This window comes from Cornus florida, unplaced genomic scaffold (assembly GCF_030987335.1).
Source record: "Cornus florida cultivar Cherokee Brave unplaced genomic scaffold, ASM3098733v1 CherokeeBrave_3.0.0_Hap2_Chr01, whole genome shotgun sequence".
NCBI lineage: Eukaryota > Viridiplantae > Streptophyta > Magnoliopsida > Cornales > Cornaceae > Cornus > Cornus florida.
Window position 1 is genome coordinate 55,321,078 of NW_026775571.1, and position 14,861 is coordinate 55,335,938.

The 14,861-nt window shown below is 38.0% G+C and overlaps 1 protein-coding gene across 1 annotated transcript; it reads left to right on the plus strand.

Annotated features, from left to right (window-relative positions):
* Positions 1 to 12,741: 12,741 nt before the first annotated feature.
* Positions 12,742 to 13,521, plus strand: LOC132272518 (uncharacterized). Its single transcript, XM_059773653.1, has 3 exons — positions 12,742 to 12,966; positions 13,096 to 13,236; positions 13,294 to 13,521. The coding sequence occupies exons 1-3, from the start codon at positions 12,742 to 12,744 to the stop codon at positions 13,519 to 13,521; spliced, it is 594 nt and encodes a 197-aa protein (XP_059629636.1).
* Positions 13,522 to 14,861: the final 1,340 nt, after the last annotated feature.

Below are 14,861 nucleotides of genomic sequence, written 5' to 3' on the forward strand. Positions count from 1 at the left end.
CAGGGATAACCATGAGTTCAATGGATCACTGGCTTGGCCAAAATGAAGGTCCCCGGCAACGGCATGCTTTGATTCTTCAAAAACTCATCCAAGCCTCTCTTTTAACTATCTTTGGGGAACCAACCTGAAAGTAAATAAAGACATTCAAATGAAGCTAATATATTCAATATGATCAACTAATAGACTTAAGTAATGCAAATAAAGGCGCTTGAATATGCAATATTCGGTGCTTATCACACTCCCAAACTTACATTTTGCTAGTCCCATAGCAAAACCAAAAATGAAGCTCTTAACAAAATGACAACATTTGAAATGCTATCCACATACATCAACCATGGTGCAAGAAAAATACATACAGCTCATTTGCAACTTAGAACAGACAGAACATTGGAGGTGGAATCATTATGCAGACTACCTTGTGTATATGAAGCCTTGATATAAGAAAATGGCTAAACATATTTCAATTCTCATGCATCAACATCATAGTCTATATAAATACTTCAATTGTCATCTCTTTAATAGAAATCAACTCTAACTTCAATGAAAGTGAACTGGATTCCCAATATGTGGCTTTTGCCTTCTTTTTCCAATTTCAAAACACAAGTTTTCAAATCATTGAATTTCCCTTTTAAATAAGGTCTCTAAGGCATGAATTTATTTAAAATACATCTTTTGTTGCTTTTTTTTTTTTTAAACTACATATTATGGTCATACAATGCCAAAGTCCCTTAAGCTTTTTAACCAACCCATGTAGTAAGTGTTAGGCCAACAACTCCCAAACCGGATGGCTTTAGGGTGCTAAGTGTAAGGACACTCCAAGGGCTTAATAACTCGAGTTGGCAAGGTTACGAACTCCAATGAATCATATTTATTTATTTTTATTTTTGTGAATGACTATGCAATACCTAAGTTCCTTAAGCTTTCTAACTAACCCATGTAGCAAGTGTTAGGCCATCAACTCCCAAACTGGATGGCTTTAGGGTGCTAAGTGTAAGGACACTCCAAGGGCTTAATAACTCGAGTTAGCAAGGTTATGAGCTTAAACTAGTCATTATCCTTATTCATTTATTTATTTATTATTATTTTTTTAAGATTCAATGCCAAAGATATCCATTCATTAGGGTCATCAATTCAAATCAACTGAGTCAAGGTTAAGGTACATCGGGTTGCATGCCTCACAATTAAGTTTCCGGTGTGCATCTGTGAAGTGTGAAGCATAGAAGAGCATGAAATCCGACAAAAATCTAATTGAAGCATTTATACAAACCGATTTAAATCAACATGATCATTTCAGATTTTTCTTTATTTTCAAAAGTATCATTTGCCTCTATACACAAAGTATTAAACACATGCTTCAATCTCCAACAAGTTCCAAGATTATGGAATCCTTGCTTCCCAAAAGTTTTATTTATTAACTTACATGAATCAAGTTAGAACATGCAAGCAAAAATGCTACCAAAATGTACCCCCAAACTTGAATGTCACATTGTCCTCAATGTGAGAAGACAAATAATGGAATTGGAAATGAAAAATAAAGAGGGTACGAAGAGCAATAATACCAAGGAGAGGAGGAAAATCCGTGGTAATGTGACAATATGCCACCATGTGAATTCCAAAAGCCAGGCCCCCAAACTTGAATCAAAAAACCTGTCAAAATCATATCTATGCACAACAAGCATCATATAAATCCAGACGGAGATAAAACTAAACAACTGCAATTTTATTGAACCAAAAACCAAGTATCCAGGCAAAATAGCAAAAAGGATTGCAGTTATAAATTCAAAATAAGTACTAAAAGTAATGCCATACACGGCCCAATATAAAGTAAAAGAGTACAACTGAAAATCAAAATAGAAACTGAAAACAGGAAATCACTCCATCATCGGAGTGGAGGATGAGCCACCGGTACCGCCTGGGGCTCGGTCAATCAGAGACTGCAGCATGGCCTGCAATACCTTCTATCCCTTCTGAGTCTCTTTACGGATGTCCGTAAGGGTGCCCTCTATGGTGTCGACTCGCAGTTGAAGGGTATCAAGACGGGTGCTGAGAGAGTCGTAATCAACATGGGATAGAGTAGGTGGTAATGGCGCAACTGGTGCGGAAGCAGCCGGCGCAGGAGCAACAGGAATAGCTGGACCTCCCCAATCAAACACACCACCAATGCAGGCTTGACGGGAAGTCTTAAGCTGGACAGTGCTCGACTTCTATGCACCAATGTCAAAAAGGAATACCTCAGTGTGCTTCTTTTTTTTTTGGGGGACCTTGAACTTTTTATTCTTGAGGAGCTTGGTGACCAAGTATGGAAAAGGAAGTGCCCAAGCGAGGGCATTATCCGACTATGTCATGAAAAGATCATTATAGATCTTGAGAAACTGGTCTCAGATGAGCTGCGAGACGCAAAACCAATGTCCCTTCTCAGCGGCATAAAGGGTGTGCAGAAAAACCCCTTTACGCTCAGAATACTAAGGAACAAGATGGACATTTTTGGCAAGGACGGAGTCAAAGAACCATAGCTGGCATAGGAGGAATAACTTATTCGTGCTTGATTTGCGACGGCCGGTATACATGTTGTGCATATTTCCTCGGTAATTTCAGATAATCTCATACTAACTGGGGGAGCATCGTATAGAGGCTAGTCCTCCTCATCCACCGAAGATGCCAATGGACACTCTAAGGCCGTAGCAAGGTCATGAATAGTGAATTCAAAAGCTGCGCCATCAATGGTGGTCTTAATAACCTCCGGCTCTGCACATGAATAAAATATGTTGGAATAGCATTGGCGGACTATGCGTGGATAGAAGGAGCTAGCTCATGGTTTAAATAGAGTTTTTAGGCCACGATCCTTCAATTCTTTGACCGCCCATGCCATTTCTGAATTTTCTTCGAACCCATCTTTAATGATAAATTTGGCTTCGGTTTTGACAGGCCACTCAGCCCAATTTGGCGTGGGAGGTTTCTCGAATGATCCTTCAGAGGAGTGAGCGCGCTTGGAAGAGGTTTTAGGTGCCATTTGGAAGAGGGAGTTGGCTTAGGCAATTTATTGAACACCTGGTGTTCAAGAAAAAAATTGCAAAAGGCAAGGAAGTGATTAGATTGAAAACCCCAAAATTTTTACCTACAATTGACAAAACACAGGCCCCAAACAAATACTACTCCTCTAGACAATCAATCCCATCCTCCTCATAATCAAAAATTGAAAGAACAAGAGGGTTAGATACTTACCCATGATGGGGAAACCAAAAGCCCTTTCTTGATGCAAAATGGGTGTGATATTGATGAGAGATTGATAGAGATGGAATGGTTGGATGGGATAAGGTTAGAGATGAAAGTGGGGAAGAATGAGGGAGAAAAGGAAGAATGATAGGGGAAATAGATAGTGAGTGTCGGCTGAAGAGAGAGGGGGGAAGATAAACAATTTGAATTGGGCCTTGAAATGGCCCTTTTATGAAGGGCCGAAGCATTGGCGAGTGCCCACAGGGTGTCATTAGCGTGCAGCTGCAAGGCTCTTGTGGTGCTTGGCGGGCCCCCACAAGTATTGGAGGGCACCCGCAATTTTGGCCAGATCTGCCTTGGTATTTTGGCCGAACGGAGGCCGGGCCAGGGTTTAAAAATTCTCTAATTAGAAACTTAAGCTCCTATAGGCCCTAGACACCTTGTATAACCTCAAAATGGGATTCGGAGCTCATTTGCAAAAGCGTTAATTTTGGATTCTGAATTTCCTGTGATTTTTTGGATTTTTGAGAAAATTGCCAAAATAACCTTGAAAATTTTCGAAAATGGTACTGAGACCTTAAAACGACTAAGTAAGCCTAAAATAACTTTTGGAATGCAATTCGAGATAGTTCTGGAAAAGTTCACATGTTGGCTACACTTAGCTAATTTTCAGAAAATTTTTGCTAAGGCAACTTGGAAGAGGTAAGCTTGGAAGTTGAAAGAATTGCTTCCCAAGAGTGCCAAATTTAATGTCGATAGCTAGACGAACCATGATGTCGCATCAGTCCTCGTAAATTGGGTCCGTCAGTAGGATTTTCTCTACTTTTTGGATCAGGACTATGCCATCAACATAAGGCTTAAGCCGTTAGCCATTAACCTTAAAGAGAGATCCATCGGTAGGATCTTGAAGTTCAATTGCACCATGAGGAAATACGGATGAGATAATATATGGACCATCCCACCGCGAACGGAGTTTACCGGGAAAAAGTCGCAACCTAGAATTGTAAAGCCAAACTTTCTGTCCAGGGGCAAAAGACTTGTTAACAATATGCTTGTCATGAAATGCTTTAGTCTTTGCTTTATAAATTTTGGCGCTTTCATACGCACCATTTCAAATTTCCTCAAGCTCATTAAGCTGCAATTTGTGAGTAGAACCGGCTTGCTTAAGGTCAAAGTTGAACCGTTTTATGGCCCAAAAAGCGCGGTGTTCTAACTCCACTGGGAGATGACAAACTTTGTCAAAGACAAGTCAATATGGTGACATGCTGATGGGTATCTTATACGCTGTCCGGTAGGCCCAAAGCACATCGTTTAGTCTTAATGTCCAATCTTTGCGGTTCGGTTAAACCTTTTTTTCCAGAATATGCTTGATCTCACGATTAGATACTTCCATTTGACCACTCGTTTGAGGGTGGTAAGGTGTGGCAACCTTACGAGTGACAGAGTACTTGAGAAGGATGGATTTAAGATAGCAATTAAAGAAATGAGAACCTCCGTCACTGATGATGGCCCTAGGCGTACCAAACCAACTGAAGATGTTCGATTGAATGAACTTGACCACAACTTTATAATCATTGGTTTTGGTAGCTTTCGCCTCAACCCATTTAGACACGTAATCCACCGCTACGAGAATGTACTGATAGCCATAAAAGGATGGAAACGATCCCATGAAGTCAATTCCCCACACATAAAAAATTTCTATGATTAAGATGGGGGTAAGGGGCATCATGTCTTTCCTTGACATCAATCTGAGCTTTTGGCATCACTCACATGACTTGCAGAAATTGTAAGCATCTCGAAACAAAGAGGGCCAATAAATTTAGGACACTTGAGGACAGATCTGAGCTTTGAAGGACTTTGTCAGCAGTTTTCTTGGCACTGAAGTGTCCTCCACATGTAAGAGTGTGGTAGAAATTTAGGACACTTGAGAATTCGGTTTCGGGAATGCATCTTCGGATGATTTGGTCCGGGTAATACTTGAATAATTCTGGATCTTCCCAAAAGAAATTTTTGACTTGGGAGAAGAATTGGTCTTTCTCTTGTTTTGACCATTTGGACGGAATTTTTCCTACTGCAAGGTAGTTGATAATATCCGCAAACCACGGAAGATTTGAATGAGAAATCTAAAACAGCTGCTCATCTGGAAAAGAATCATGAACTGCAGCAAATTCAGAAGATTTCTCAAAAAGTAGTCGAGAGAGATGGTCGGCAACGACATTGTCTGTCCTTTTTTTATCCCGAATTTCAATGTCAAACTCTTGGAGTAAGAGTATCCAACGAATTAGATGGGGTTCGGTCTCTTTTTTGGCGAGCAAATGCCTTAGAGCGGTATGGTTTGAAAAGACAATGACCTTAGATCCAAGAAGGTAAGAACAGAATTTATCCAAGGCATACACCACAGCTAACAACTCTTTTTCAGTAGTGGTGTAATTCAATTGAGCATCAGAGAAAGTTTTGCTATCATAATAAATAGTATGTGGTAGCTTATCCACATGCTAACCCAAAATCGCATCCAATGCATAATCGGATGCATCACACATGATCTCAAATGGAAGAGACCAATTAGGCGGTTTCATGATTGGGGCTAAAGAGAGAAGAGTACGGAGCTTCTTGAAAGCTTCCAAACATGCTTCATCAAAATTGAAGAGAATATCCTTGGCGAGAAGATTACACAGAGGCCGGGATATTTTGCTAAAATCTTTGATGAAGCGGCAATAAAAGTTGGCATGACCAAGGAAGGAACGGATTTGTCGGAGGAAGGTTAGAAATTAATTCGACTTTAGCCTTGTCAACCTCAATTCCCCTTTTATACAAGCAAAAATCATCTTGCGTGAAAGCCGAGTTTCTCAAGCATTCGGACAAGGAAGGGCCACTTGATGCGATCATAGGCTTTACTCATATCAAGTTTGAGGGCCAGGAAGCCATTTTGACCTCTTCTTTTATTCTTCAAATAATGAAGAATTTCATGGACCACGAGGATATTGTCGGTGATATGTCTATCTGCAATAAAGGCACTTTGGGAATTGTTGACAACAGAATCAATAATATCTTTCAATCTCTTAGTCATCACTTTAGAAATAATTTTATAAGAAACATTACAGAGTGATATTGGCCAAAAATGAGATACCAATATAGGAGAGGCAATTTTTGGAACGAGAGTAATATTAGTATGATTAAAACTAGAAAGGAGAAAACCTGAATGAAAGAAACTGCAGACTGACTCCACCACTTCACCTTTAATGATGTCCCAAAATTTTTGATAGAATAGAGGAGTCATACCGTCTGGCCCAGGGGTCTTAAGGGGAGCCATGCTAAAAACTGCCTGCTTGATTTCCTATTCAGTTAGTTGCTCAAGAAGAGCTGAATTCATGTTCTCTGTAATACGACAAGGAACATGCTAGAGGAAAGAATCAATACCTATAGGATCATTCGTCTTAAAAATATTGTAGAAATATATCTTGAACAGTCTGTTCCTCCTCCTTCCAAACTTCTAGATCATCCCAGATACCCGTGATTGTATTTTGCGCCCTCCTACATCGAGTAGTGATATGAAAAAACTTAGAATTTCTATATCCAAACTGCAACCATTGATTTCGAGACTTTTGCTTCCAATATAACTCCTCTTCCAGCCAATAAGTCTAAAGATTTTTTTCTGCCCCTTCAACTTGTGAATGGTTATAATTTAAGGGATGTTCTTTCATCAACTTTAATTGGTACTCAGCAGCCTTAATTTGCACCTTCGAATTACATGGGTTGCCTTTAACCCAATGGATAAGGGCTTTCTTACAACATTTCAATTTTATCGCCCAATTAAATTGACGAGAGCCATGCACCGGAGTTTTCCAAGAGGAATCAATAACGGACCGGCATTGATCATCCAACAGCCAGCGTGCATCAAAATGAAATTGTCTTCTACTTCTAAGAATACAAGGGTGAAGATCCAGAAGAAAAGCATGATGAATTGACCCCGCAGCAGCAAGATGGACCAATTTCGAATTCAGGAACTTCAAGCACCAAGCATCAGTAGCCAATGCTCTATCCAATCTTTCTTGAACATCCACCCCCTAGATCTTTGATTGTTCCAAGTAAATAGGTAACCAACATACCCCAAATCATGAAAATGACACTGATCCAACAAAGATATAATTAAGAAGCCTCCACCCTTTCTTTGGTACACCACCGTATTTTTCAGACACGTAGACAATATCATTAAAATCACCGATTGCTAACCATCTAGATGGCCAACTGTGTGATAAATTCGCCAAATATGCCCATTACTGAGATCGGATTCGATCAATTGAGCTAGCATAGATAATGGACAAAGTGAACCTTGATGCGTAGATTGAATAATTGCCGTAATATGAAAATTGTTTGAATCGACAATTTAAAAAGAAACATCAAATTTCCACCACAAAACCAAACCACCTACTCTACCAACAGGGTCAGAAATATAAGCAAAAGGAAACCCAAGCATATTCTGATTTTTTTCAATTTTCTAATGATAACTTTTTTTGTTTCAACAAGAGCCAAAATACATGGGGAATAAAGCCGATTTAGCCTCTTAATTTGTTGGACTGTCAGGGGTTCCCCACACCCTGATAGTTCCAAACAATAAGCTTCATTGATCACTTTGGGGCAATTTTCGGTTGGCTTCCTCCACCGCACGTTTGGATTTAGGGACACAAGCTAGGAGATCAACAAGACAATAGCCACGATCAGAACTCAGAAAGACCAAAACATCACTTAACTGATTCCCACTTCCGAGTAGAGCATCTGTAAGCACAGCTTTTCTTTTCTTATTTCTGGATTTTCCTTCCGAAGATGACGCAGAAGATAACGACTGCCTTTTCCTACTAACTTTAGACTTACCTGCTGAAGAAGGTGAAGAAGATTTGGGATTTTTATTTACCTGCAAGTGAAGGGCCCAACTTGGCAACATCCGTTTGGACTCTACTGCATGATGTTTACCCAAATGTATCATTTGGGCCTGAGAATGAGAGTGTTCTATAGGCTAGTCTGAGACTAGTTCCAATTGATCATCTAGGCCAACATCCTCTGCACTAGGGCCTAAAAGAGGAACTGGCCCATCAAGATAAATCAAAGCCTCCTTCGAAACCCAACGTGTCTCCGCTAAAGTCTTTGACTTCTCTTGAACTATCTAGCATGACCGAGAAGATTCTGACTCCTCTAACCCCTGATAGCGTCCTGCAAAAGATAAAAACTTTGATGGGACTAGACAAGAAAACTTTTTCAACTCGTACATAGATTTTTTTACCACCTCAATTCCGTTGTCCAGACACCATTAATGGCAAACAGGAGTGATACAATGTCACCGACAAAGTTGATTATTCCCCTGAACCAGAAGTTTTCTGAAAATAGCGTTGCTCTAACAATTCATCCAGAGAACGACCATCTAATGTTGAACCGCCGGACAAAGGATGAACCTGTTTCCCAATAGTTGTGCCATTAAACATCAACCAAGGACCATAACAATTATGCTGAATAGAATTTGGACCACCAGACTCCGCCTTTAATGAACATGAAGTATCAATATAGCCTATTTTCCCACAAAAATAGCAAAAAATAGGCAATTTTTCATAACAAAAAGGAGCCAAAAAGGTTTAATCTTTACTAGATTGGAGTTGCATGCCCCTCTGAAGTGGTTCTAAAATATCGATCTCTACTTGGAGGTGGAGGACGAGACCATCTTTCAACCCTTGATCTCTGATTTCATCCTTAAGACTCCTACCAATACCAGTAGCAATTAATCCTCTCATTTACCTCCATACTGAGGTAAAAAATCTCAAGATTAAGAACCCAGATCCAGAAGGAAGATCGTAAGAGGAAATCATCTTTAAAATGGAGTCCATCATGCCATGGTTTGATAACCATAAGATGATTGTCACAGTGCCATGGCCCATTTTGCAAAATTTTCTCCCGGTCCTTAGAATCCGGAATTAAGATTTGAAAAATATTGGGTCCAACATTGTAAACCACCAGAGAATCCTCCATCTCCCAAAGATTACCCAAAATCTATTGAAGCCAGCTAATTTTGTAGACTTGATTTGTCCAAATTTTAGTAAAGAGACTTAAAGAACAAGCTTGAAGACCCACACGTGTATCCTCCTCGGATAACACCAAATCTTACTCTCCTTTTCCGTAAGTGAAAAACTTTCAATCATAGATGCCAAATGTTGATCCATGGAAAAAGTGAAGGAGAAAGAGAAGGATAACAAGAAAAGAAAAAACTTATGAACCCAAACAAAGAGAACAGACCAGTACACCGAAAAAGCACAAAGCGTTACATACAATAGAGGAGAAAAATGTGTGTTAAAGCAAAGGGAAAAGAGAGAGAGAAATGAGTGGATGAGAGAGTCCGGCCAATGCTGACATTACATAAACCACACAGACATACTAGACAAGAGAAAACTAAAAGAAAAACCCCTCTCCCCACAGCCAATGGAAACACCACTACCGAGAAAGAGAAGAAGGAAACACTCTGATTTACAGAGACACTCCTAGCAGAGGAGAACACCTACCATGAGGGACATTCATTTGAAGATTCAAATCCCCTTTCATCCTTTACATTGCAAAAAAAGAAAAAAAAAAAAAAAAAATTGTTACATAAGTTGTATGCAAGTTAATCTGCAGTCATGAAGCTTTACAATAATACTTTGCTAAATCTTATTATTGGCAATGACCTATTTAACCAAAGAACCTAATCAAATAACTAATCAACAATTATGATACTAAAACCGGAAGTAAACACCAGTTCACGCAGAGCTTGAAATTAGAAGGAAAGCAACCATGGGTTCCTATGCAATAGTACACTAGGATATTTTGTAACTTTTAAAAGAAACAAGGGGGTTTAGTGCAATTTGGAATTTTCCTAACTTTTTTTTTTAATTTTTTTTTTATGTTATTGGTAAGAAACTTACACACCACTCATATACTCACTTTGTTCCTTTGAAGACTCGAACCCTAACCATCTATCTTGAAAGGTCAAAGAGATACTACTGAACCATAGGACCCTTAATTTTCTTAACTAATAAGTTAGTCAAGGATAAAGAAAATCTTGGGCCTTTTCGTATCTAGTAGTCCATTTGGGTCCCAGTTTCCCAGAATTGAAAACATAAACTAGTCTGTCTAGTCACTTAACTTGGGTAAGGTTTACTAGTCTTCTAATTATCTCAGTAACAATTAATGCAATAATTATATTATAGTATAATAGATTCATAAAAGCATTTGTTGTTGCATTAGCAAGGTAAAATTATTGCATAAGTAATGTAATGACACGCGATGAAAGTCAATCTTGGGATCTGTATTTTTCTTTTAAATGGTTGTTGGAACTTGTTAGTTTCGAAGAAACCCTGAATGTCTAGCAATCTCCTTTCCTTGGGGTTATTCTTTCCCCAATTTACTTGACTGGTTTTAGAATGCTAATACTCAAAAATTAGTCAGAAACAGGCCTCTCAAAAAATTTTTTTTTTATTTTAATTAATTTATTTATTTTGGTTAGAAAAATACTACCACACAACCACAAATGGCGATGAACTTCAACCCCTCACCTCTCCTTCGAATAAATGAGAGGTAAGATTATTTCTAGTTTTAGGCGCTTTTAAAGTTTCTCATTATGACCATAGTCTTAGGGTACAACTGAAGCTCTGCCATAATTTCAGTCGAGTTCATAATACCACTAAAATTGACAAAATTTCGTACTATAAGAAGATCCGCGTTTTTATTAGGTTTCAAAAAAAAATTGTACCGTGATTTTCACCTCTCCATTTTTCTTTCCAAGTCTCTTTTAAATTTTAGAATTTGGTTTTAAACAATATTACAATTCCGATATAACTTCTAAAGAATTGTCAAATATGGGAGTATTTTAAAATTTTCAAAATGGTAACGTTTGGTGCACATTTTGATAATGTTTTAACTCCAGATTGATTCTAAAAATGTACTTTGATGACCATAAAGTCCTTCAATTGCATGCCAGAACTGTCATGGGGTTGCTTAATTGATTTTGGACAGGGATGGTAGTTTTCCAGAATTTACGTGCCAGGTCCAACCCCAAACGATCTGAGTATGTGTTTCTTGCCTAAGTGTTTATGGCTTTGAGAAGCATGCTTATCTGTTCCATTTTGCATTTGCTTATACTCAAAAACCGCGAGAATTCATACTGGGCAGGAATGGTGAAAGGTTACCCCTACCACGCCCCTCTCTCTTTTCGCATATCTCTTAATTTCTATCATCGCAACTCTCTCCCTCCTCACGAAATTAAAGCCTGCACATCTCATCTCTCTATCAGCCCTTTAATTTTTTAGTTGTGATTATTAGCTCAACTCTTTGAATCTTTTGAAATGGAAACTGAAAACAAATACAAAATGTGAATATTTTTTGTTGTTTAGTTTATTCTTTTTTAATTTTTTAAGAATTTCAAATAGACTTGATTAAACATATTTAAACTTAAAAAAAATTTACTAGCTATAATTGCAGCTCACTATGAAATAGTGGTTGGTATTATATTATGCTCCTCTTCCCCTATTTTTACTATGTGCTGTTTATATTCAATTTGGGTGATATTATCTATGTGTAAAATTTTAAGATTTTTGTTCTACATATATAAATGTATCACATTGAATATATAGTACGACATTTTTTTTTACTCATGAACTAACTCATTTTTTTGAACTATATAAATTACAGATGGCAGCTCTTTGTCCATCCCTTTAAAAACTTATTCGATTCTTAGCAAAGAAACTATAGACTAGTTCTTATTATTATTATTACTATTATTTTATTTTATCAAAGTTGTAAGAACGCCTTACCCATTTGTTCTAACCCAAGCCCAACTAATTGAGATCATTACGTTCTAATTTAAACGTTTCAAATGCGATTTGTTTGATCAAATCATCACACATTTTCTTATTCAGAACATCAAGTTTGAATTTGTACATTTGATTCTTGTGATCAAATTATTTCACTATTCATACATGACTTTAATCTATAAAATACAAAATATATCTTTTAACTTAGACCAAAATGATAAAATGATTGTTATGAAAAAAACATAGAGAATCAATGGGATATCGAAGCAAACTAATAAAAGCAAAACACAAATCAGAGTAGAGTGTTAAAACTTATACACAATACATTATTTCTTCTCTCCCATCTCATTCCTTCAAAATCAGCAACTAGGATTTTGAATTCAAAAATTAATAAACCATTCAATCCTCAGATATACAATATTCTACATCGATAAATTTTCGAACATAAACACAAAATCACATTCAAACACTCACATGTGTAATCGACTAATAATATTTTTGAAAATTTGAACAAAATGTATACTCTTCTAATTGGTCAATAGTTCTAATTAAGTATATGTAATTAAAAAAAAAAAAAAATTGATTTACTAAGGATGATATTGGTCAGGTGGCGGAGGATTATTTTCAAAATCTTTTTTCTTCTTCTCCAGTTGCGCGTGATGATGATTTTTGGCATATGATCTTTCCTAAAGTTTCTCTAGAAATGAATTCCGAGCTTTTCAAGGATGGTTTAGTTAAGGAATTGTACCAAGCCATCAGTGGTATGGGTTTTTTCAAAGCTCCAGGTCCTGACGGCTTCACCCCCCCTTTTTTCGAGTCCAATTGGGAGATGGTCAAGGATGATCTTCTTACGGGCTTCAACTATTTTCTTCATGGGGATCAGATGCTCAGGTGTCTTAATGCCACCAACTTGGTTCTGATTCCTAAGGTGAAGCATCCGGTCTCGATGTCTCATTTTCGTCCTATTTCTTTATGCAATGTGGTGTATAAAATTTATTCCGAGGTTCTTGCCAATCACCTGAAACTGATTCTTCCAATGTTAATTAATGAATCCTAGAGTGCCTTCGTTCCAAACAGACTAATTCACGAAAACATTGTTATTGCTCATGACCTCATGCATGTTATTAAGTCTAGAAAGAAGAGTACTTCTCCAGGTTTATTGGCAATCAAGCTTGACATGGCAAAAGCATATGACAGAGTGAGTTGGGATTTTCTTGCAAAGTTCATGATACATTTGGGCTTTGCCTGTAAGTAGGTGGATTTAATTATGAACTGCGTTCAAACAGTGCCTTTCTCGATGGTTATTAATGGGGATTGTGGGGCTCGGTTTGCTCCTTTTTGGGGCCTCCGTCAGGGTGATCCTATATCACCTTATTTGTTTCTTTTCTGTACTGAAGGCCTCACAACTCTCATCCACGATGCTATACGTCAGAAAAAGCTTACTGATTTTAAAATGGGTAGGGGTTGCTTGCCCATCTCTTAGTCGCTATTTGTGGATGATGCGCTACTTTTCTATTCTGCTAAAGAGAGTGAGTTGTGTTGTAGTAAACTTATTCTTGATCGGTATGAATCGCTCACTGGCCAATTAGTGAATTTAGAGAAATCTTGCCTTTATTTCAGTCCCAATACTCCTGCTCCCTTGTGACATTCTCTTCATCTTTCAGTGGGTATTCATAATGTCGACTGGTCCAATAAGTACTTAGGCCTTCCTTTTCTTTTGGGTCGGTAAAAAACTGTTGCTTTTAGTTTTTTAGCAGACAGAGTTTCTTCCAAAACTCAACTTCTCAAGGGCAAGCTTCTTTCTAAGGCGGGGCTTGAGATTATGCTTAAAGCTGTTCTCTTGGCTACTCCTTCATATGCCATGCACTACTTCAAAATTACTAAGCACCAATACAAGACTTTATCTGGTAAGTTTCTTTTTTTTTTAATGGAGTGGTGAGGAGAGAACCAACAAAATTAAGTGGATTAGTTGGGATACCCAGTAAGTCTAAGGTTGTAGGGGGTTTGGGTTTCAAAAATGTTGAAACATTTAACCTTGCCCTTCTTGCCAAGATGGCTTGGCGTATGGAAGTGGGGGATGATTCTTTGCTTTACAAGCTTTTCAAGAAAAAATATTTTAGTTGGTGTAGTTTTCTTGATTCATCTGTTATTGCTCGGTCCTCATGGGTTTGGAAGAGTTTGCAAGCTACCAAAGGGGTTATTCATAGAGGTATGAAGTGGCGGATTGGGGATGGTTTCTGCATTAATTGTTGGAAGGACAACTGAATTCTGAACCGCTCTAATTTAGCAGTCACATCTCAGATGAATAAGGCTCATTTTACCTCGGTCGCCGCTTTGATTAATGATTCTACCCACTCTTGGAATACTGATTTGATTTCTCGTTTCTTTAACCTTTGGGATAGAAGTCTTATACTTCAGATTCCTCTCCATCAGATGGGTGGGATAGACCGTAAAATTTGGGGGTTAACTTCTTATGGCCGTTTTTCAGTTAGTGCCTATTTTGTTGTTCTTTCCCTTTCCAATCCTATTAAGCATTCTCCTAATATTGCCAATTGCAGTTTTGATTCTGAGAAGCAGACTCTATGGCGGCATGTTTAGAAAATTAAGGCTTATAAAAAGATCCAACTATTTTTATGGCAGAGTTTACATGAGCGCTTGTCGGTGCTTTCTCTACTTCGGAATAGAGGCGGGTCTGAAGAGGTTTCATGCAAACTGTGTGGGACTGAGGTGGGGGACTATTGATTATATCCTTTGTACTTGCTCTTTTGCTTGCAAGGTATGGAAGCTCAGTCATTTTCATTTGGATTTCAGTTCTATTTCTCC

What these genes read in the sequence shown, in the direction of transcription:
- LOC132272518 (XM_059773653.1), top strand. Translation starts at nt 12,742, where the DNA reads ATGAATTCCGAGCTTTTCAAGGATGGTTTAGTTAAGGAATTGTACCAA. An exon ending in ACTTGGTTCTGATTCCTAAG is followed by an intron (nt 12,967 to 13,095) that starts GTGAAGCATCCG and finishes AATGAATCCTAG; the next exon opens with AGTGCCTTCGTTCCAAACAG. An exon ending in TGGCAAAAGCATATGACAGA is followed by an intron (nt 13,237 to 13,293) that starts GTGAGTTGGGAT and finishes GCCTGTAAGTAG; the next exon opens with GTGGATTTAATTATGAACTG.